Source organism: Ixodes scapularis, unplaced genomic scaffold (assembly GCF_016920785.2).
Source record: "Ixodes scapularis isolate PalLabHiFi unplaced genomic scaffold, ASM1692078v2 PGA_scaffold7__128_contigs__length_106722199, whole genome shotgun sequence".
NCBI lineage: Eukaryota > Metazoa > Arthropoda > Arachnida > Ixodida > Ixodidae > Ixodes > Ixodes scapularis.
In genome coordinates this window covers 38,917,706-38,939,731 of record NW_024609882.1, presented here as the reverse complement: position 1 = coordinate 38,939,731, position 22,026 = coordinate 38,917,706, and the positions used below count along the sequence as shown (strand labels likewise).

The window sequence follows — 22,026 nt, the reverse complement described above, 5'->3', positions numbered from 1 at the left end:
ATTATAAGCGAACATATCTTCTAGATAGCGTGCCGATTTTATCTCGCAAACAGCTCGACGCCTTCAGCCTAGTTATACGCGTATCGTAGATGGTTTTAGGGCTATCGGTTAAATGGCGCCATTGTGCCAGTGGCTTCTCACGTCGTGGGCAGACACAAGAGCTTGCAACGCAGTTGATCACACTCAAAACGTAAATGTGCGAATCAGCCTTTAGGAGCGCCGCAAGGCCGCTGGGCGCAAGGTCTCTGACCCCAGTAATGCATGCTGATTGAGAAAAGGAACTGATCACACACCCCCACATTGATGTAAAACGTGGACCCTCCCCCCCCCCCCCCCGGCCCAAACTGACAGCTTTTTTTTTTTTTTTTGCATCACAAAAATTTACTACGCATCGTTGAGACCTAATTCTCCACCCATATGTAGCGCTAGAGGTCAGAACCAGACGGAGAAGCTCCAGGAATAACCGTCATCTAATTCAAAAGTGATTTTCTTAAAATTGCGATGGGAAAATGGGCCCCATTTTTAGCCGCTTTCGACAACTTGCGTCATTCAGCTCCGTGTATTCAGAGCTCCATCGGCCGCCAATTCCGCATTCAAACAAAACAACAACAAAAAAAAAAAAGAGAAAATTGTTTACTATTTTTGAATAAGATAACGGTTAGTTCCAAAACTTTGGCATCTTGTCTCTGTTTCGGTCAGGTTTTCCTATATTTGGTCGGAGAAAGAGCGTTCGGCGACGTGCAGTTTAATTTAGCGACAAAAACAAAACAAAACAAAAAAAAAGATCATGTGAACTAGGGGTGTGCGAATAGTGGTTCGAATCGAATAGCGCTGCGCCATATATAATCTTGGCTGTGCTAGGCGAAACCAAGACCTACCGGTTCTCTTTGCAGTGTCGATGCTGGGAATGACGCTGCGCTATTTGATTCGAACCACTATTCGCACACCCCTAATGTGAACACACTGCATTTTGGCTTGTCATTTTCCCGCGCGGTCAAACTTGTCCTACTGGAACCTTCTGTCGCGACTTGGTCATTTCTTGTAGCCGTACTGGTTCAGTTGCATGTAAAAGTCCTCCTTGCTTTGAAGTGCTTTCTCCAAAGCGTTGCAGTCGAAACTATTCATCGATCCCCCGTATTCTTGAGGTAGCCCTTCAAGAGGAAGGAGCTCATGGAGCTCTTTGTATCGGCGTCCAATGAAGCGAACCTGTAACAAGGACGTTATTTTAATTATTAAAATCACCCTCTGAAGTGTTATGTGCGGGGTTTTGGGAGGCACGGCCACAAGCGAATTGCTTTAAAAGGTGAATTTTTGGGTGGGAAGACTTGAACAAACACCGAACGCTTCACTGCTTCAATGTTTTGAGACAAAGTAGATCTTGACGTTGTCAAGATAGTTGTAACTGAATACGTATGCGCACCAAATATAGCAGGGAACAGAACAAAATATCCCATCCTTACCTAACGACTTGTAATAGAGACCACAAAAAAATATTGAGAACCAACGCCTTGACACCGATATCCACCAATCACCGCGTTAAAGGGGTACTCGTACCATTTTTAGAGCTTACCCCAAATAACAATATTTCATGTATCTCCGGCATTTCCCTTTCCCCCTTCTGGTATGCTATTCAGTATTGTAAAAATTCAAATAGTTGTTGTTCAATTAGCACATTAAAACCATGCCGAAACCAACATTCAAATATACCCGCGATTTCTTAGTGCCGTGACATCAGTGGCAGGCAGGCTTGCAGGTCTAGCAGGTAGCCCAAAGATTGACTATGCCGATCATTTGTTTCTTTCTGCTGCGCGGGAGCTGGAGCGAGCTACCAAGGCGTTTATTTGAGACCATGAAACTGATTGTAATCAGTTAGGAACAAATTCTACAGTTAACGGGACCATGAAACGATTTTTTTCCCTTCATAGCTTCAACCCTCAACTCAAACGTCCTCATGACATGCTTGGGTATCGGTGCGATGAATCCAAGCGTCCACCCTGCGCTTTAAGCACACTATACAAATTGTCATTTGCAAGTGATGGTAAACTCCATCAGGGCACTCATCGGTCACAAACGCGAATCCACATACTCGTCTTCGGATTGATTGTTGACGAGCGACAAGTGACGCAGTTCTCGTGTCCAATACGTGAACTGGGTCGGCTGACGTATTTTAGGCTTGGCTGACGTGCCTTGGGCTTTGGGTACCGCGGGTGTATCAGAGTGAAAAGGCTTTCCAAGTAAATGATGTACGTAATAGCCCGCTATATTTTCAAACGTTCGTCCCGGAAAGCTGGCTTTTGACCTTGTACCCCCTTTCTTTTGGCCCACTAACCGATATGCGATGAGTAAAGTCCTGATCTAAAATAATTGATCCCACCCATAATTCATTTCATGGACCCCTTTTAAGGGGTACGGAAACGAAGTGACATGACTGAGAGCTCTCTACCTGTCGCTCAAAGTCAGCCAGCGAGAAGCGCAGTGCGTTTCTCGCTCGTGACGTCAAGAGCTCCTGCACGGCGAACACCACCTAGACTACAAGGCCTCTTCACTCTTCCTATGACGTTATGCTATGGGCTCGGCCAACACCGCCTAAAATGACTAAGGCCTCTCCAATACCTCCTCTTCACGTCGCGTGACATCAACGGATGTCTAAGGTGTTTCCGGTAATCTCGACTCGGCTCGACGAAGCCGAGCAGAGCCACCGGTCAAGTTCGAGCCTGTTCGCCCACGCTGTTTGCCCGTCGTCAAATACATCGTCAAATTCGTGGAATACGCAGTCGTCAAAGCCGAATTTCCTGCAAAGAGAGGCTAGAAATTCGGCCAGCTCGCTTGCAAGCATGCGCACGCTGGGAGCCCTCGCCAGGTGATCGAAACCGGCCTGCAAGAAGCCGGCAGCCCATGGCGAAGACCGCTGCTAGGAATTTTACCCTCTTCACCATCCCACTATAACCATCATCCTACATGTATCCAATCGACAAGCCCTCGTCACCCGCAACGTCAACCCGCACGTTCATCTACAAGCTTCGTTTCAACAACGTCATGCATCTTGGACATTGTATCAGCCTATAATCACTCACTAGACGCGGCACTGTGGGCGCCTATGGTACAGGCTGTCGCCTTTCCACGGTGCCGTGGCTCTCCTGAGTCAGTAAATATTAATATTATAATTATTATCAAAGGTAGAAGGTATTTAATATGTACACAAAGCTTAAAACGTCCAGATTGTTGCGTGTTTTGCGGGGGTTTGTTGTCTTTCTTTTACTGAGATTTCGTGCTCAGCTGGAATATTACCCTAGACCTAGGCCAGTCAAGGTTTAGTCATTCATAAAAGGCACGTTGAAACACAGTCACACACAAAATTACATAGAACTAAACAGCAGTGTAGTTGTCTCGAAAAATTACTGTCTGCAAATTTAACAAAACAAGGCCTAATAGAATCCGTTTCCTACTTATCCGGATCTCAAATTCCCTTGTGTGCATGTATCCACGTTTCTTGCAGGTTTCTTCCACATCACAGTACACTTCACAGCGTACACTGTTATGTACGGATCTTCCCTGGATCGTTCAGAAATCACTTCAAACTGAAAAACGAATTCGACTAAATGCACTACGTCATAGTCTCCGCTATTGCCGAACGTCTGAAAAATGGAGATTTCCGGCTAGAACTTGCCCGGTAGCTCAACTCGGCGCCTTCGTGCCGCGTCGAGATTATAGTAAGTCTACAGACTCTGCTTGCAGAGCCAGAGTATCGCGTTCCTTTTCCTTGCGCTGCCAATTTCATATTGGCGGAGAAGCAGTCGCGTGCGCCGAACTGGATCCAACCTTCATGAGGGAAAATGACCTTGCAGGCGCAGAGTTTTCGAGCAATCATGGTTCTCGCTTTGCATTTGCGAAAAATACATCCTACACTAAAATCGAACGAACTTGCAGATTCCTGGACAATTAAGCAATATGTGTAGCCACTAGGTACCGTATAATCGGGTTGTTTTATAACCTGGGCGATGTTTTAAAACATGTCTCCAAAGTCTGGGAAGCAGACGACACGGAGGACGATCGCGGTGCTCGCGTCTGAGGCGTTGGCCTCAGACGCGTAGCTACGGCTTTCAAAGGGACGCTGTCTTCGTCGACTATTATGTTCTAAAGATGGCATAGAGAAAAACAGGCTACAAATGACGAGACGACGGTGCACGTGCGGCCCTTCACAGCCACGCCATTCCCGCCTCCGGGACTCCTGCGGAAGCGAAGGTCGCTTCCTGCAGCGCGGCCTTGTATCCAACATGGCCTCTTTGGGGCACCATTGCGATACTCTTCTCCGCAAGAGGAGCATATGCAGTTACTCTAGTCGAGATTACCGGAGAAGCAGGACACATCGGTTGACGTCACAGAACTTGGAGAGGAGGCATTAAAGATGCATTAGTCAGTCTAGGTGGTGTTGGCACGTCCAAGGGTACTGTAGTTGAGAGTTTTGCCGCTTGGTGGCGTCAACGCGTGACAACCTGTACAAAGCTTGCCCATAACGTCGTTTGCGGCCATGCCAGTATTTTATGTGCGTTCGGTTCACCGTGTTAGTTTAATAAGTAGTAGCTCGAGGGAAGCAGCAAGTAGAAATAACCGTCAGTACGCGGCGATGGCGACACCTCAAGCTATGTATGTGAGGTATTCACTTAGTGACATATTTGAGCGTGTTGTTCACAGAGCATCCTGGGGGAGAGGGGGAGGGGGAGGGGACAAAGAGTTGAATGGTTGGCGTGGTAGAGGTTCATGCATCCTGCGATCAAGCTCCTAGCAAACAACGGCGATCTTGATGGTGTGGAATGCACGTTGCGAAAGCACTGCGGAAGCTTTAACATACACAACGTAGTAAACTCGTTAGTGTTCTCCGCCATTCAGAACTAAATAACTCCACGATCGAGCCATACTGCCGCGAAGTCGCGCTGCTTCCTAGAAACTCACGACGTGCGGCATTCCAACGAAGCTTCACAGACCGCCATGGGACGCAACTTTAAAATTCGTTAATTCGTTTTAAAATTAGTTTTCCTGACTTTCCTGCCAACAACCCAGGAACACAAGTCCAGACTGGGGATTCCGTGCTGTCGGCAAACATAAACCACATCTAAACAAAGAAATAAGTGCAAATATTTTGTTTTCGTACCCCTTTAATGAGTGAACAACTGCCTGCCGCTGGTGTCATGTTTTCTTTATTGCCAGTTGAGACTTACAGTTTCAGAACATATTATGAGGGCCAAAGTTGTAAAGTCTATATTAGCGAAAAAATCATTTTATTCAAATATGTGGGTCACTATTTTAGCAATAGTTTTGTTTTTATGTTTAGCAAACTTTGAAACAAGTCGGGGTGTATGAAGAAAACGCCGGAGTACCGTTTTAACCTTGTACACAGAGATTGAGCAAAACCAGCGCCGCGTTTTGTCCTTGCTCTCTTTTTTTTTTTTTTGTTGAGAAGGTCAAATTAATACGGTATTTGTGCAATTACTAATTGGCATGCAACACGTATAACATATGCCCGTGAGTCTATAACGGTCATACACTTATAGGGTTTAATATTTACTGAAACCTGAATAAAAACAAGGCTCCTAATATCAATGCAAATTGTTAATCTGCTCAGTGTGCAGAAACTTAGCTTCCATATATTTACATACTTGACATTAAATATTTAAATATATAAATAAGCCTTCCAAATTGCATCTCTTGTACCGTAGTGAGACTTTTGGCAACAACACTCTCCATCCAACATCTACTTCCCGGAGAAATGTGCATTCCATAAGGAAACTCACCCTTTTCACAAGCTTACTACTCAGAAACAGCTTGGCAACGTTGTAGAAAAGTTCAAATATGGGCGGATGATTTGTGATGTAGATTCCTCGTATCCGCAGTGGGTAGCAGTCCTGAAATTATAGTGATAAATATAAGCTTCTTGCGTTTTCCGCAGTCCCCTTTTAATGACGCGTGTCCTCAACAATTTAATAGCAATACGTTCTTTGTACATAAACCCTCACATATCGATTGCATGCAGTACGGCTTGTTCCCATGCACGTTTTTTTTTTTTTTTTTGTTTTCGTAATCATATGGTAATTTTTGAACGCAAAGAATAAACAGAAAATATTAAGAAAAAAAAAAAAACGTGACTGTGCTTTTTTGGTGCTTCAAATGCAGACTGCGTGGCTTGTCTTCTATGAAGGCTGTATTCCGGCGTCCGTTTGGCCATGCTTTTGCATGTCGAGCACGATCATATTCAGCACGTCGCCGCTTTTGTTCAGATATACTTATTCTCTTCCCTCCTCCTTCCTTTTGCAATGTATTCTGAAGGCTACGGCATATCAAGTAAGTGCCTCGTTTCGCGACCTGCGTGTGCATGCGAAATGGAGAGGAGGGCGGCATGTTTGCCTCACTCCCCTACGCATACGCATCCGTTTAATTATAATCACCAAAATGTTTCAAGAAGGGAGAGAGAGGGAGGGGGATGGGTAGCTTGAATTAAACCAGGGGTCTGCAACGCACGGCCCGCGAGGCAGTGTTCTGCGGTCCCCGGGGGGACACCAAAAAAGATCCCTCATCTCGCTTTGCCGCGTCCTCACACAGACTCAAGGATCACACGGTATAGTTATGTCCTCAAACGAGGTTAGACAGGAACAGGAGCACTTCGAAACGGCATCGCCCGGCACCCCTATTGTTGGGCAGAGAATGTCTTAGCTTTCTTTTTGCATTTCCTTCGCCTGTCCTCCGCCCCCCTCCCCCCCCCCTCCCCCCTCCAATTTTCTGTCTTGCAAGCCCGGCCCACTCCGTGTCAGCTACGTGACGACTCAGCCCGCTACTGGATAAGCGATGAATTCAACCTTACTCATCATACCGGTCCATGTTGAAGGATTGCGAATGGAGTACATTGGACGTATACGGAGCGCAAGATCGTCTGCTGGTTGCGCAGGGGTTGCGGTGACGTTAGAACGCCGTGCTCTGATTAGTTCTGATTGGAAGGATAGTGGGTAGACCTCAGTGACAGCTGCCTTGAGGCCTACCCACTATCTTTCAAATCGGAGCCAATCAGACCTCGGTGTTTTGATATCACCGCAACCCCCGCGCAAGAAGCCGCCGAAATTGCGCTCTGCGGAGGCTCTATATTAGGCTTTAAAAATACACGAAGGAAGTTTTTAATTTTGAATTCAAAAGTACTACGTCTGAGAAAAGAAAAACACACACACAATTAAAGAAAAGAGATGCTTGTCAGGTTTATACGTAAATCGGATTAGTTTTTTTTTTTTCATATTTACAGCCGGTTAGTTATCCTAAGAAACTCTCATAAGACGAAATCGTGCGGGCACAGCGGGCCTAACCGCAATAACGAATACGCCAGGGGTGAGAATCCGTAGCTTCACACCCATTAGTGCGAGGTATGCGGTGTGACTTTTAAGTTTGAATTTAGTGAGAAGTACATCCCAGTGGTATCTTCCTAGATGTGCCATAAAGCACTGACTTACGCGGGACATCTAAGTACGTCAGGAGTCCCAGTAACAGAACTACAAAAGAAGTTAAGCTAAGCAGTGGCGGTGGATGAAAACTGCCTTGTTCACATATTTGTAAACGTATATTTGCGGAACGATCATTGCAATCAATAATTGTGCACTAATATTACGCGACTTTTACCCTAATTATTAAAGGCTTCATGTATTCGTAAATGTACGTCGTTTATTCACATTTTCTTGCTTTGCTAGATGTTCTGGCATCTGTCGTGTGGGTTCTATGGCAGCCAAATTTCCGTTCACCTTTTTTTTTGTGTGAATGAAGGCGTATTTTCTCTTTTCCTTTTTATAATATTTTTTATTGCAAACACGCTTCGAATCGCATACTTTAGCTGCATGCGAGGCTAACTGAAACGGTTGTAGTACGATTGCACCGCGTGCAGAATCCCTGTCGGAAAAGCCCCGCGTCATTAGCCTCACGTTTCGAAAACCCCACGTTCACTTAGCCCGTCCCGCCCCTGTGCCAAAAGCCTTGTCCTCACTGCCCTCTTCCCACACCCTTCGAGCTTCAATCATCATCCTTCTGACTTACACCTTATTCGCGGAGGATCTACAAAGGGTATTTTAAGTGAAAGAAACAACAAAACAAGGTTAGCTTGAACGGCGAAAAAAGTTCGAATGATGTATAAGTGGCCAATTGCGCAAATCTGCATAACCAGCGACTCTCTCGGCTGTCATAAAGGTATACTCAGACGTAGAATTGTAGACTGTATCTACCTAAATGGATACAAAAATGTTCAGAGCGACGGAAGCAGAATGGAAGCGGTGTTTGGTGCTGTGTACTTAATAGGAATGGCGCCATGCGCTGCGGGTTAACAGTTTTGACAGAACCCACTTCGTCGGAACTGTTAGTCTGCGCGTGCTTCAGTGTCGACGAAAGCTTTGATTCAATGCTTATTCATAAAAACTGCAATTTTATATGTTTTCCGAATGACTGATATGTTTTGTTTATTCCCACATCTAACGTCACAAGACGTGAATGTGTGTAACTTACGCCTGAAGAACGGTTGGCTTCATCCAGTTATTTCTTAAGGGCCGCCCACACTAGCGAGAAAACGCGCGTGGCACGCCGATCGCGGGAAGTAACAAAAAGTCGCCGTAGCACAGTCAGCGCCACGAGCGCGTGCAGACACACGTGACACAACCTTTATCTTCCCGCTCAACCGATTTTGCGGAACGCGTTTTCAACGCGATCGGCGCGCCGCGCGCGTTTTCTCGCTAGTGTGGGCGGCCCCTTACACGAGTCCCAGTACGGCATGCCTCTTAGTTAAAAGCAGAATGTTCCACGCTCGCGCTGAGGAACCGGCAACCCGGGGGTTTCACGTCATGGGCTTATGGAACAGGGGCTTTTGAAAGCGGGGGGCAAAAAGGGTGGGGTGTTTGTCGCGGGGCATTTGACACGAAGCTTTTGACATCGGGTGCTTTCGTGCACCCGATGTCATAGTTTTAACGTCTCTTCAAGTTTGCAGTGGAAGTTTTCATTTGGAATTTCGTACTTGAGTACTGCCCTTCAGCCTGTGCGACCTTCAGATGTGTTTACTTCTCAGAATCGCTATTGAAGTGGGATGCGGGCATTGCGTAACGCATAATCTGATAAACGGATTTGTGTACTGGCAATCGTCCAGCTGATAGAACCCCCGACATATTAGGCCGTCAACGATCCGACAAGCGGCTATGCAGCCCTTCAAACTACCGTATTTTCCGGACTATAGTCCGCGAAATATACATGTTTAAAAGTTGAAATTTTACCCGGTGCGGACTATCTGCAGGTGCGGACCATAAAGGTTTTGTATTTTTCTAGATCGTTCACTGTGACAATACGCGAAGGATGTTATGACTAAAGAGTATATTAATATTGATTTATGCATCATACAAGCTCCTTTGCGAACTAATAGAGCAGGCATTTGTGTAGGTGTGCTGTGTATGATACTATCTATGACGTTCGAATTAGGCCCTAATAACGGTCGTACACAATGCGTGCCAACTTCCTCTGAACATCTTAACCTCTCAGCCTGCCACATTCACACAGTTCCAGACCACGGAGCCGAACTCAAGTTTTGTACGCACAATAGAGGTGTAATCCTGATAAGACACGAGGGCTCCTTGAAATCGCGGTTTATTCTCGAAAACAAACCTAAAAGTCGGAAGCATGAACTGAACAAATTTGTCAAATGTGAATCAAAACTGAGGGTGGAATCCACATAGACGCCCAAATCCCTCAGACAACGCACTCGACGTAATGGTTCAATATTTAGCTTATAGAAAAAATTAAGAGCACATTTTTTTGCGTGATAAAGAAATGACAAGCGTTTTTTCTTAAAACGCAAGTTTTGCATCTCACACCATAACAAGATTGCAGATATGTCTTTTTGCAAAAGTTCGCAATCAGCATCCGATCTGATATGTCTGTAGGTCTTAATGTCATCGGCAAACTGGAGAAATTTGGAATGTTTTACACAACGATAAAGGTCATTAACAAAAATATCAAACATCAAAGGTCCCAGAATCGAACCCTGGGGAACACCAGGACATGTGTATGATCTCGATAACTCACCGCCAACAAGAACTCTGTTAATGCGCCCAGTCAAGTATGCTTTGAACCATATACAGAATGGCAAAGACTCTCCATATTCTGGCAGTTTGTAAAGTAATAGTTCATGATACACTAGGTCCAATGCTTTGCTCAGGTCAAAATAAATGGCGTTGACCTTACCACAGTTGGCGACGATAGGACCAACGCAACTGAAATAGTTGGCCAAGTTTGTTTCAATGGACCTAGAGTTAATAAAGCCATGTTGTGATTCATTTAAAATCTCTTTGAAATTACTAGAAAAATGCATTTCAACTACGCTCTCAAAAAGCTTTGAAAATGAAGGCAGTAATGACACAGGTCCATAGTTCGCAACATGTGTCGAGTTCCCTGATTCGAAAATTGGCACTACAATTCTGATGTCCGTTTTTCTGGAAGAATTCAATTTTCAAGTGACAAATTAAAAAGGTAAGTCAAGACAGGTACCAAAGCATCCGAACAGCCTTTAACAATAAATGATGGTTTGGCATCTAAACCGCGCCAAAGTTTTGGTTTCAGACGTCTAACGTATTTTTCCACTGCTGCATTATCAATGCTGAAAGGGTCGAGGACGCCATCAGTCTTTGCGAAGCCAGCACCGTTAAGCGCTTGTGTGCGTGAGTTTTCAGATTGTGTATCATGGATAAAGACGCTTGAAAAGTATGACGCAAACAACTCACATACAACAGCGGGGTCGGAGTGAAAACCGGTATCATTCGTCAACATAACGTTCCTCTCTCCCGTTTCCAGTGCATCTTCTTTATACTTCCAAACATTGTTAGGATCATTCAATCAGACTGAAACAGCGCTACTTTTTACACTAGCGTTGAGCGTATCAAAAGCTAAGGGGGCATTGAAAGCAAAAGTTTGAACACGTACTGCACAGGTCGTAACGCCCTCCATTGTTTCAGTTTCCGCCATCTATAGACTATCTAAACGTGGCGGCCAATAACAGGTCTGTCTTGCATTCGCTTCAAAATGTGTTTCCCCAATGTTTATCCACTACGTTCAAAATCTGCGGGGTGTTTTGGCGTAAGCGAGCTTCTAGAGGCTCAGCCTTCTTTAGGGAAGCGATGGAAAGATAACCTACTGTCCCACTGCAGCGCTGACGAACGTTGGCATAAGCACAATGTTGGTTCATGCGGTCGTGTAGGTTGGGTTCAGAGCGACTTATAGGCAACACGCTAGTACGACAGTAATGGTAGAGCCACCGGGAAAGTTGTTTGCCGTATGCAACATGCGACACAGTGCAAGGCGCGCCTAACCTGTGAGGCCATTATGAGTCACGGTCTTCCACGCGGCCTTGTTGTTGCTGCCGTTTTCGCCGCTAAACACAACCAATGTAACTTCCCTCTTTCTACTCTGGTGGTTCAGTGCTTTCCCGCCTGGTGGCGTCCGTTTTGCGGAAGTCACCAATAGATCGACGCGTTGTTTACAAATAATTGAGCGCTTGCCCACACCGGGTGCGGGCATGCTGCGTGTGTGCGGGAACAAGATTCGCGTGAAGCTATGCCTCTGCGGATGCGTCGTGGCTACAATGCTACCACAGTGACATGGTGTCAGGAACGCATTTTGATGTAATAGCTCGGGTTCGGATGGAGCGCTCACGTACTCATTATGAACGAAGGCTGGCACACGGGCTTGCTGTTTTTGAAGAAGGGCGAATTTGGGAACGTACCTGAGCAAGCTTGATGAGCTTCCGAATTTCAAATGGTGTGTAGTGGCGGGCGTGAGCCAAAGAAAGTCCGCCCGCGTCCACCACGGCCACTAGGCCGGCAATTTGGAGTCTTTCTTCGAGCAAGTAGTATTCAAGGATTACGATGGCTGTCCTGAAGAAATCTTGCAGAGTGCATATGCCCGGATTCCAAGCTCCTGGAAATAGAGTCAAGGGTGGCTAAAACAAGCGTGAAATACCTATTGTTGACCCAATGCCATGACGTAAAAGCAATGTGGTTTGTCGCCAGCTCTTTAATTAATGATGCACTCGTTAAACAACCCAGTGTACTTACCTACCTTCAAGATGCCTATTCGCCTTCCTAGTGCATCGCACTCCGAAGGAATGATAATGAGCTTGTTTTTGCGGATCACTTCGTCGAACAACATGTGGGACGGCAGAAGGTCCTCAAACATGTCCTTGTGCTCAGTCCTGACGCGAAAGTAGTTTCGAATAGCCTGGAATGTATCCTGTACGCGAAACTTGCGTGAGCGCAAGAATTTTACCAGGAACCTTTCGTCCGTTGGGCATTTCAAGTCAGGTTCCTCTGTGGATGACGTGTGAAAGAAAGCAGATATTTTATTAATGTTCATTTATGAAAAGCCGGGTCACACTGCTTATGCATCTTACAAAAGGCAGTCTGCAAACAGGTTTGAACGCAAGGCACCACGAGACTCGTGCATCGAATGCTGCGTGGTAGCGGGTTCAATGGGGAACTTGGCACGCGGCATTCAAACCACGAATATCAGGGTGACTGATGTTTGCAGACTGCCTTTTGTATAATGTATGAGCAGTGTGACTCCGGCTTATGGTGATGTGCCGCATGGTTTACACTGGAGTCAGGGATGACCTAAATATTAAGTGCCAATTTGTCTACTCAGTAGCAGACGCATATAGAGCTCTGCATATCCGCGGATTACTCGCGGATCATGCGCAGATATCCGCAGTCAACTGGTGGATGCTGATAAAAGTGATTCAGATTTGGCAGACTGCGGATCGGGTGTGGATATCAGAAGCTGCCAGTGCGGATCGAATGTAAAAATCCGCGGGTTCGGATCTACATTTTTGTCGTGGCGGCTCATAAGCGTGAGTGACCGCAAAATGTAGAGTGATCAGGTGAGTGATACAATGAAGTGCATCATCGAATGTTTTACGAGGAGCAAATAACTCTCGTGGAAAAGGAACTTTCTTCGTTTAAAAAAAAGTCCCAAAACGCACAAGCCAGATGAAAGTAGAAGAAGCTTGTTTCGCCCCTTGATTTCTTATGTAAACTTAATGTGCAGATTGCGGGTCAGATGCGGTTCATTATTTTGCGGATGTGGTTTGGATGCGAATAAAAAGTATGCGGACGGGGATCGCATGCAGAATCAATAATGTAAGAAGATCCCAGATGAGCTTGGGGTGTTAATAACTCCGGACGCGGATCGAATTCGGATGATCAAACCGCACAGGTCTCCACATATGTACACTATATTAGCTGCAGCCTTATGCTACGGCTGCTACCCTTTTATTTTGAGTTTCATTATTTTCGTGGAAAAGGTTATAATTTCAGGGAGAAGCTTCAATTTTCCCACCTCCAGCAGGACCTTCCTACCTCCAACAAAGCTTTAGAGTTTCGTGCACCTCAAGGGCGCACGCGCAGCCGAAACTACGGCGGCAGGTATTTAGCGCGCGTTGGAGGTTGGGCGTTCTAAAGACGCACCCTTACGTTCTCGCTCTGTCAGTGACTATAGTTACAAACGAACAAAAAATGTGTTACTCTTATCAGAGAGAACAAAAAGTAAAACAAGCCGTCCGGTCGATGTTGCTACTCCCATCTGGAACCAAGTGTTTGTGAGAAATCCGAACCCGGCCTATCGCACCGCAAAATAAACTAGACATCGCGGAGAGCTGGAACTTCGTCAGAACGTAGCCCCAGCCGTTCGAGTTAGATGCCAAAGTTTCAGCACCAACCGTTATTTTATTCAAAAATTAGAAGTGATTTCTTTTTTTCTTTTTTTTTTTAATTTTTAATGGGAAAATGGGGCCCATTGTTTCCCGTTTTCGGTTTCTGGCGCCACAGACCTCCCAGTATTCGAGAGCTCTATCGGCAGCCATTTTTCCCTTGAAATGTTTAAAAAATCATTTCTAATTCGAGTAAGATAACGGTTGGTGCTGAGCCTTTAGCATCTTGCTTGAACGGCTGGGGCTCCGTTTTGACGGAGTGGGAAAACCCAGCAGTGTCTAGTTTGTTTTTGCGGTGCGAAGAGCCGGGTTCGGATTTCTCACAAACGCCCTGTAGTTACTGACTGTTTAAGAAGTGTAGGCGGTAGAATTAGGGTGTTCACGATTTTCGCTTCGTGATTCTTGCCTTGGCATGTTTATAGGCTAATACTGCCATTGCATCGGCTGAGGGAAAAACGAACAAACAAAGTTTACGTTCATGTTTATGCAGAGGTCACAATTATGTTGTGCAACTTGTCTGTACGTTTATTCTTCCTGAACTTAGTCTGCCTCAACGTGCCACTTTTCTCTCAGTTGTAGGTGAGAAATTTAGCCAGTGCAGTATACACCCGCTAGTCTGTGGTCTTTAACGTGCATCACGCAGTAGTGATACACGACCGCACGCCGGTACGACGCTCATCCAGATCGAAACGAGCAGGGGCGGGGATTGAACCCAGAATACCTGGGTTTTGCAGCGCGAGCTTCCCCTCCACGTGCTCCGAGCTGGTGTGCGTTAACACACTCGGCCACCGATCCCATCCTTTCACTGTGGCGCGATATATTGCGATATAGTAAAATGTTCGGGACACGTGACGTTCGGCATTTTGGAACTGCTGAATATGTGCTTTCAGGTGTTCATCTTGAGGAGGCTTTCGACTTTTTGTTGTATGTGGCTCTATCTGGGGGATAGCATCGCCAACCAGGCGCTTTTTTTCTCCCCAAGTGCATTGGAATAGCGCCTTTTTAATTCCTCGCATTTTATAGCGATAGCTGTTGCTCCTTGTCGTAGTAGGGCGTAGGGCGTTAGGCGTCCGTCGTCGACATCGTCAAATATTACTCGAAAAGGTTCGCCCACCGCCGCGGTGTTCTCTGTATTTGATCTTGGTCCGCTGCGTGTAAAGCGGGCCCGTAACCATAGAGGTAGGCCATATTTTACATATACTTATTTTCTACTGCGCCGCTATACGCAACAGCTCTCAAAATCTGCTTTATCGGCTCTTGATAGACGTAGTGCGTGTGAGACTTGGGTAACGCCCACCAGACGGTGACAGTTGCTTTGACATCACGATATAAACATTTTTAATCATTCTGTAAAAAAATCAAAATTTAAGAAGAGTTTATTGTGAAAATAAATGCCTCGGCTAGTCGGCGTAAGCTGCCGCCCGATGAGGAAAGTTCAGCCGCATCCATCCCATCCCTCCACCTATCGTCCCATCACACCACTTGCCACGTTGTATCACGCCACATGTGACGTCACAACCTGACCAAATAACACTGAAAAGACAAGGTTTGAGCAATTCTCTCCCATGCGTCATCAACTAGTGAATCTACGTAGCGCTGATTAGCTCGCGTCAGCGACGCCACCAGCGCGTCTCGAAGCGTCTCACGACGAGCGCGACGCTATGCGGAGCGCAAGTTCGTCTGCTTCTTTTGCAGGGGTTGCGGTGACCTCAGAACGCCGAGCTCTGATTGGCTCTGATTGAAGTACAGAGGGTAGACCTCGAAGCAGCTTGCTTAAAGGTCTACTCACTATCCTTTAATCAGAGCCAATCAGAGCTCAGCGTTGTTCTGACGTCACTGCAACTCCTGCGCAAGAAGCAGATGACTTGCTCTCCGTATACACTAGCGCTCGGCTCTGACGTCACACCGCTTCGGTGGCGCTGCTGTCGTTACGCCGACAGCAGCGCCTCCAACTATGGTGAGCATACTCCGCAGTTCTGGTTTCTGCTCATGCGCAGTGCCCACATGTGCAGCGGGCATAAACGCAGACTTGTCTGTAAGTTGTGTGTTGGTCTATAGTAAGCTACAACATTAAGAGTGTAAGGCGCAGGCTCCAACCACGAACTGTCACAGAGAAATAGCGCTTTACGCCACTTACTGAGAACGCAACCACGCGGTGAACGCAACATTTAGCTGACGTCACAAAAAATAAGGAAAATAAGTCACGTACCAGCGGCTTTTTGTTTTTCAAAATTGACACTCCCAAACACAAAGCTTGGTCTAATCTCCAATGTGACTCAGCGTCCGTGACAGCTTCGTTCAGTCAGGACTTTTCGTGTTTACATTGTGGACGCATACCTGCAAGGAGTGTTCGTAGTTGTGCGACAGCCTCTTTCTTGACGTGTGGCGTCTCGCCGAGCTGCTGCTCCGCCATAAGTTGCAGGTCGGCAGAAAGTTCTGCCATGCTTCACACCTCTGACTTCTTTTGCGTGATCCTCCTGCAGGTATGAAAAAAACAATCCTGACATATAACACTAAACTAGGCAAGTGAGACGAACTTGGGTGGCACACAGCGGCAAACGCTGAACTACTGCGCCTTATCAAGCACTTGTCCTTAGTACTTCCACTTTTTTTCCCCGCATGAATTTCGAGCCTGTTATGTTTTGTACCGTGTTTTCCGGACGAGAGTTCGCTCGTGGTGCATTGGCGAGTTTCATCACGTGTTTTTTAGCCTATCCTTCCATGGCTTCAGTTTTTGGTCGCCAGAAGCTGTGAACATCTGATTCGCTCTAGAAGGCTGGCAAGTGAACCTGCCGCCAGTGCTTTCTCTTCTAACCAATAGGTTCCGTCGATTTTGCGCCTTTGGTGCATTGATCGCCCTTTGGTGTCTACTCAACAGTCTTGTACACTTCACGCCAAAAATGAAATCGATTACAATTACTATTACTATTAGTTAAAAATATTAGAATAGATTACTCGATTACTTGAAAGAAAAATTAATTGACCGCTACTTGAAAAGTAACTGTTACTTTTCCGATTACTTAAGATTTAAAAAAAAAGGCATATTTTTACGCTGATTTGAAGACGTGCTGTCTAATATTGGGCTAGAATCATCAAATTACAGAGTACACGTCTTCTAGATCCACCACTTTTGGTAGACCGTCCCCCTATCGGAAGCTCGGTTCGCGGGAATTCTTTCGTAGAAAGGTTGTGGAAGCAAAGAGCGCCATTCGGAAGGGGAGAGAAAAAATAGTAACGATTACATGTAATTTTATTACTTTCGAAAACAATCAGATTACTCTTTTGATTACTTTACCAATAATGGTTATAAAATTATTACAAAATTACACCAGAAAGCAATCCATCAGAATTAATATTAATACTTGTAATCAGTACCGTCTGTTACGCAACGTGTGAACAGGCCTCATAAGGGTGACTTTTTTTAAGTTCAAGTAAATGAAATGTGTTTATTGTAAATTAGGTTCACTCTATTTATATAAAATGTATTTGATTTAAGTCAAGTCAGCTTGATTTCAAGCACTGTAGCTAAAAAGTAGCGATTCATTTTCACTAGATATGCTTGCAAACATGGCAGATTGATTGATCGGTTTGTGCTATCACTGATGACAACGCGCGCAAAAAAAAAAAAAACACTTTGGAAATCTGAAGTACAGTGTAATTAAGAACGTTTTAATTATGTATCTGCCGCCACAATACAAAAAGCAAACCAAGAAACAAAAACCGGCTTTAATAGTTTACTTATTAAAAACATTTTTTTTTCTCATTTTGACTCGATTGCAAATGGACATTACTTTTCTAGTTTTCATTTCTATACTTTGCTTTCTGATTTTACTGAAATAGGGCTTCAGGGAACTGAAAAACGAAGCAAGTGGAAGGGGGAAATCAAGTTCATCAACGCTCCGATTTGCTCAGAAGAGCACTGAATATTTTTGCTCGTGTTCAGTCATATATAAATATTTTTTGCTCGACGCTTCTTTGATTTAAATACGAAACAGATGCACATAAAAAGAACATTAAATAATAAATGAACGATAAACAAAAACCTTTTTTTTTTGGGGGGGGGGGGGGGGGGGATCATTTTTGCTGAATGGTTTGATTTATATCACCATAGTAAAACCGGTTCGATTTAAACCACGATTTAAATTACGTTGATTTTTATTTTCCAGCTGAATCTTATACGCAGCGTGCAGATGCCTGGTTTATTAGCTAACAGAGAAGCTTGTCTCACGAATACCACTGACGTATATACGCTGTTATTCATAACTAGGGCTCCGTGTTTTCGGATAAATCCGAAAAACTCCGAAAAACACCCGCCGGTAAATATTTCGCCAATTCGAATTTATCCGATAAACTCCGAATGTTTATGTGCCAATGCCACCCCCCCCCCCCCAAAGCAAAAAAAAAAAAAAAGATAATTTTTTTTTCTTTTTTTTTTTTTTACAATTTGTTTAGCAGAGTCAATGGTCCTGTGAAAATGGCACCATAATTATCTTTCAAATCTCACACCGTTGTCAAAAGGGGTCTTGCCGTTTGTCTCGTCGAGGTTGATTCAGGGCAGCAGGTCATAGTACATTCGGGTCACGACAAAAGCCACTCTTTTGGTTTCCAGTTGGAGCCATCCGATTTGTGATTTAAAGAAAGGAGAAGTCATTTTTTTATAACAGTTAAAGCTAGGGACCATAGAGATTGCATTAAATAGGGAAGAGGGGCAGTTGAAACTTCTCTATTACATCCTTAACTACTCCCCCTCGCGCGGCCGCGGGATAGATTGGTGGGATGACTACGAGCTTCCTTGCGGCTACCTCCAGCAGTTTATTGATTTTAAGTTATCGACGTTTATCGAAGCCAATCTTGTGTGCGACTTTTGTCGTGGCACAAATTGATAGTTCCAATGGCAGTGGCACGAACGTCAAATTCAACTGAAGAAATTTTAATCGATACAAGCGCGTGTTATTTTTTATTTGGCATACGTTTACATCCGGTTATTATTTACATATTTATTTTCAATAGGAAACACTGTGAAATTAAACTCCGAATTTCGGAGAATTCGCACTCAAACAAATGTAAACTCCGATAAACTCCGAATCTTCGGCAAAAAGTAAACTCCGAAAAACACCCTCCGATTTTGACGAAAAATAAACTCCGAAAACACGGAGCCCTATTCATAACATACACGTCAGGTCTTTTTATAATCAACGACTTCTCTGCCGTTCCTCCTGGTGCCAAGTGGCCATAAAGTCACTGGCAGCTTAACAAAAACAGCATGGCATGGCATATTATGGTAGCGCTTCATTCGTGATTGGTTCCTAGGCGTTCTTATCCGCTAATGCAGCGATCTGATTGGCTGAGCGGCGATACTGAGATGCCCGGGACTCGCCACCCCCTGCGTTTCTGTCAGTGACTATACTTCGTTTCAGCTTCGGTCCAGACGCAGCCAAAGCTACAAGTGCGAGCTCCGGCCGGGCTTTCAGCATCCCTGCCAAGCACGCGCGCTCGTGCAGTGCGAGCACTGTTCTGGGCCAGATGCTCGCGCTTGTGGCATCGGCTGCGTCTGGACCGAAGCTGAAACGAAGTATATACCCGTTTCATACTTAGCGTGCAACGCTGTCAAGGCTACTGGCGCGAGCGCGTGGCTTCATCTATGATTTTGTTTGCGCGAGAACGCGTGCAAAAGATCAATGAAATCAAGCCCCACGCTCGTGCCAGTAGCTTTGACAGTGTTGCACGCTAATTATGAAACAGATTATATATACTCCGTTTCACGATAACTTGGCGAACTGTGGAGGCTGCAGCCTCCGCGACCCATTATAGGAGCCGGATCACGGCACATGACAGCACTCCATGGTCGAGGCCATCGGGGTCTCGTGACCGCCACAGCAACAGAGCCCCCTGCGACAAAATGTAGTTCTAGGCTTCATTTTCTTCTAACGGCAATTGAGCTCGCGCGATTCCATCTAAACGAGAAGATATGAAGAATAACGAATAAATATTCACAAATTTGTAAGTTTCAACTGTATTTAAACCAGACAGGTGACGCCACAGTCGGAAATGTTGCTGTGGTGGACGTTCATCCGAAGGTGGCTGGTTTCGGAGCAGACAACTCTTGGCTAGCAGACGACAACCGGTTCCTCCAGGCCTCGCGCCTTGCATTTGGCTTGGTGACACAAATGCTCCCGTGACGTCGGGTCACGTGCCTCTCTCCGACGCTCTTATTGGGTCGCGTTGCTTTAGCATCGACAGTTCGCCAAGTTATCGTAAAACGGAGTATAAAACCTGGCAAAATGTTTACAGATTAACGCAGGCCCTACCAAATTTGATCTGATTGAGAGTTGATACACAGTGGCGTGCGGTATGTTTCACTACTGCGCGATTCACGCCAAAGACCCCCTAGGAAATAGCAGTCACACGGCACTGGGGAAATGACTCACCTAATCCGTGCTACGATTTCCCCATACTTTGGCAAACCAAGGTCTCGCTGTCGAAACCTCTCACGTCTTCTTTACTTTTAAAGCATAAAATGCTTTTTAATAACGCTAACCCCATTCCCAAAGTTTTGTTGGTCCGTCCGCCCGTCCGAACCGTGCATTTCCCGCTAAACGTAGCGGGGAAATTGATATCACGAGACCAATACACAAACGAAAATTCACAGGTAAATTTAGCGGGAAAATGCACGTCTTGGTGACCTAGACAGTAATCCAGTTTCCCCGCCTCATTTAGCGGGAAAAATCGACATTAATTTCAATGTCACACGCCCCTGCAACTAGGGTATTCGCGACTCCAATTCACTATAGGTGGCGCCACTCGTTTTCCAAAATGGCCGGTTTAGTGAGGGTCGGAGATGCGAGCCGCTGCTGAGCCTGTCTGGTTTGCGGGCTTCACTGAGCGACACAAATTATTTCTGGTAATACTAGAGAGCTAGGGTGTTATAAGCGCAAGTTAGCTCATTATCCTGTAAACAAAAATGGTATTTAGCGTACTATTTCGGCCAGGAGGTACGTTTTAATTTCGAAACAAAACCGAAACTTACCTTTATTTTGGATTTAATTTTAGATTCTTACATAACTTCGGTCTTAATTTCAGATTTTTTCATAACTCAAATTGTGTCTCATACCGTGATTATTTAGTTAAAGAAGTTGTTCGCGGAAACCTTCGTCCCTTTAATGACAGGGTCTTTCATACACTTTAGAGGTAACAGAGAATGTTGTAGTTGTTGAAATATTCAGTGCTGATTTTCGTGCGTTCTTGCTGCCTTTTCTCGCTGACATAATTGTCTTATGAAACAATTAACTGCGAGCCTTTCAGGGGCTTTCTGGGTATTTAGAAGACTAATTGCTTTAATATATTTCCCAGAACAAGAATAAGCGAATAAATCCAATTTATGCGATATGTTCACAAAACGTATGAATTAAGAAACGCTGTTCTGACTAGAAAAATTCAAACACGGAATCCGAGTCAGGCAGCTGAAGTGTGCGTGTTTTTAAAGCAACGCGTGACGCATATGAGTTTATATTGCATCCAGTCTTTGACTGTTGGTCTATCTTGATAACAAAGTGAGAGGTCTTCAAGTGCTAAAAAGAAAACAAAATGACACCTTTCAGAAAAAACGATTATGGCTAAATTGCGTATTTCTGTGATCGTAGCGTTAATGCGGGGCATACATTGCCGCGATTTGTATTAATATTAATATAAATATTAATATTACGATATTTTAATACGCGATTTTCAAGCTCTAGAATAATTAGATCTAATTTCTAACGCGCAACAAGTCTGACAATCTAAAGTGTGCTAACTATCATCGCTGGTTCCAATTGCAGCATTTTTAATTACCAAGTCATAAAACAAATAAAGTCTAAAATAATGACAACATCCTAGCTAATGTGAGAAATTAATGTAAAATTAGATTAATTGAGGGTGCCATCAAAGTAGCGACTTTTGACAATTGGCAAAACTTCCAAAGTCGCCGCCAATATCCTTCCAGACCAAACCAGAAGGAAAAAAAAAAAACGGATTATTTTTTTTAACATTAATTTCCTTTCGTATTTTCTCGTCGTCGTTTTGCCATCCTCAGCCTTTCCAGTTCGAAGGAACGCCTACCTGATTGCGCGTCTGCTCACTGCAGCACGTTTCGTTGGTGTTGGAAAACGACGAAACACTAGTGAGTTTAAGTATTGCCTATACGAGCGAACGCAAGCGCTGTGTGTTTGCGTTAGCTTTGCATGTTCCACGATGCGCGCGTGCGGAACCCGAAATTGCGGTCTTGGATCGGAGCA

At 45.0% G+C, this 22,026-nt stretch overlaps 1 protein-coding gene across 1 annotated transcript; it reads right to left on the bottom strand.

Annotated features, from left to right (window-relative positions):
• Positions 1-1,032: 1,032 nt before the first annotated feature.
• On the bottom strand, positions 1,033-16,199 carry LOC115319536 (alpha-tocopherol transfer protein-like). Its single transcript, XM_029979569.4, has 5 exons — positions 16,094-16,199; positions 12,108-12,359; positions 11,777-11,970; positions 5,790-5,900; positions 1,033-1,206 (listed from the first exon to the last, which is right to left on the bottom strand). The coding sequence occupies exons 1-5, from the start codon at positions 16,197-16,199 to the stop codon at positions 1,033-1,035; spliced, it is 837 nt and encodes a 278-aa protein (XP_029835429.2).
• Between the last annotated feature and the right edge of the window lie 5,827 nt (positions 16,200-22,026).

What these genes read in the sequence shown, in the direction of transcription:
- LOC115319536 (XM_029979569.4), bottom strand. Translation starts at nt 16,199, where the DNA reads ATGGCAGAACTTTCTGCCGACCTGCAACTTATGGCGGAGCAGCAGCTC. An exon ending in ACTACGAACACTCCTTGCAG is followed by an intron (nt 12,360 to 16,093) that starts GTATGCGTCCAC and finishes CGTCATCCACAG; the next exon opens with AGGAACCTGACTTGAAATGC. An exon ending in AGCTCATCAAGCTTGCTCAG is followed by an intron (nt 5,901 to 11,776) that starts GTACGTTCCCAA and finishes CTATAATTTCAG; the next exon opens with GACTGCTACCCACTGCGGAT.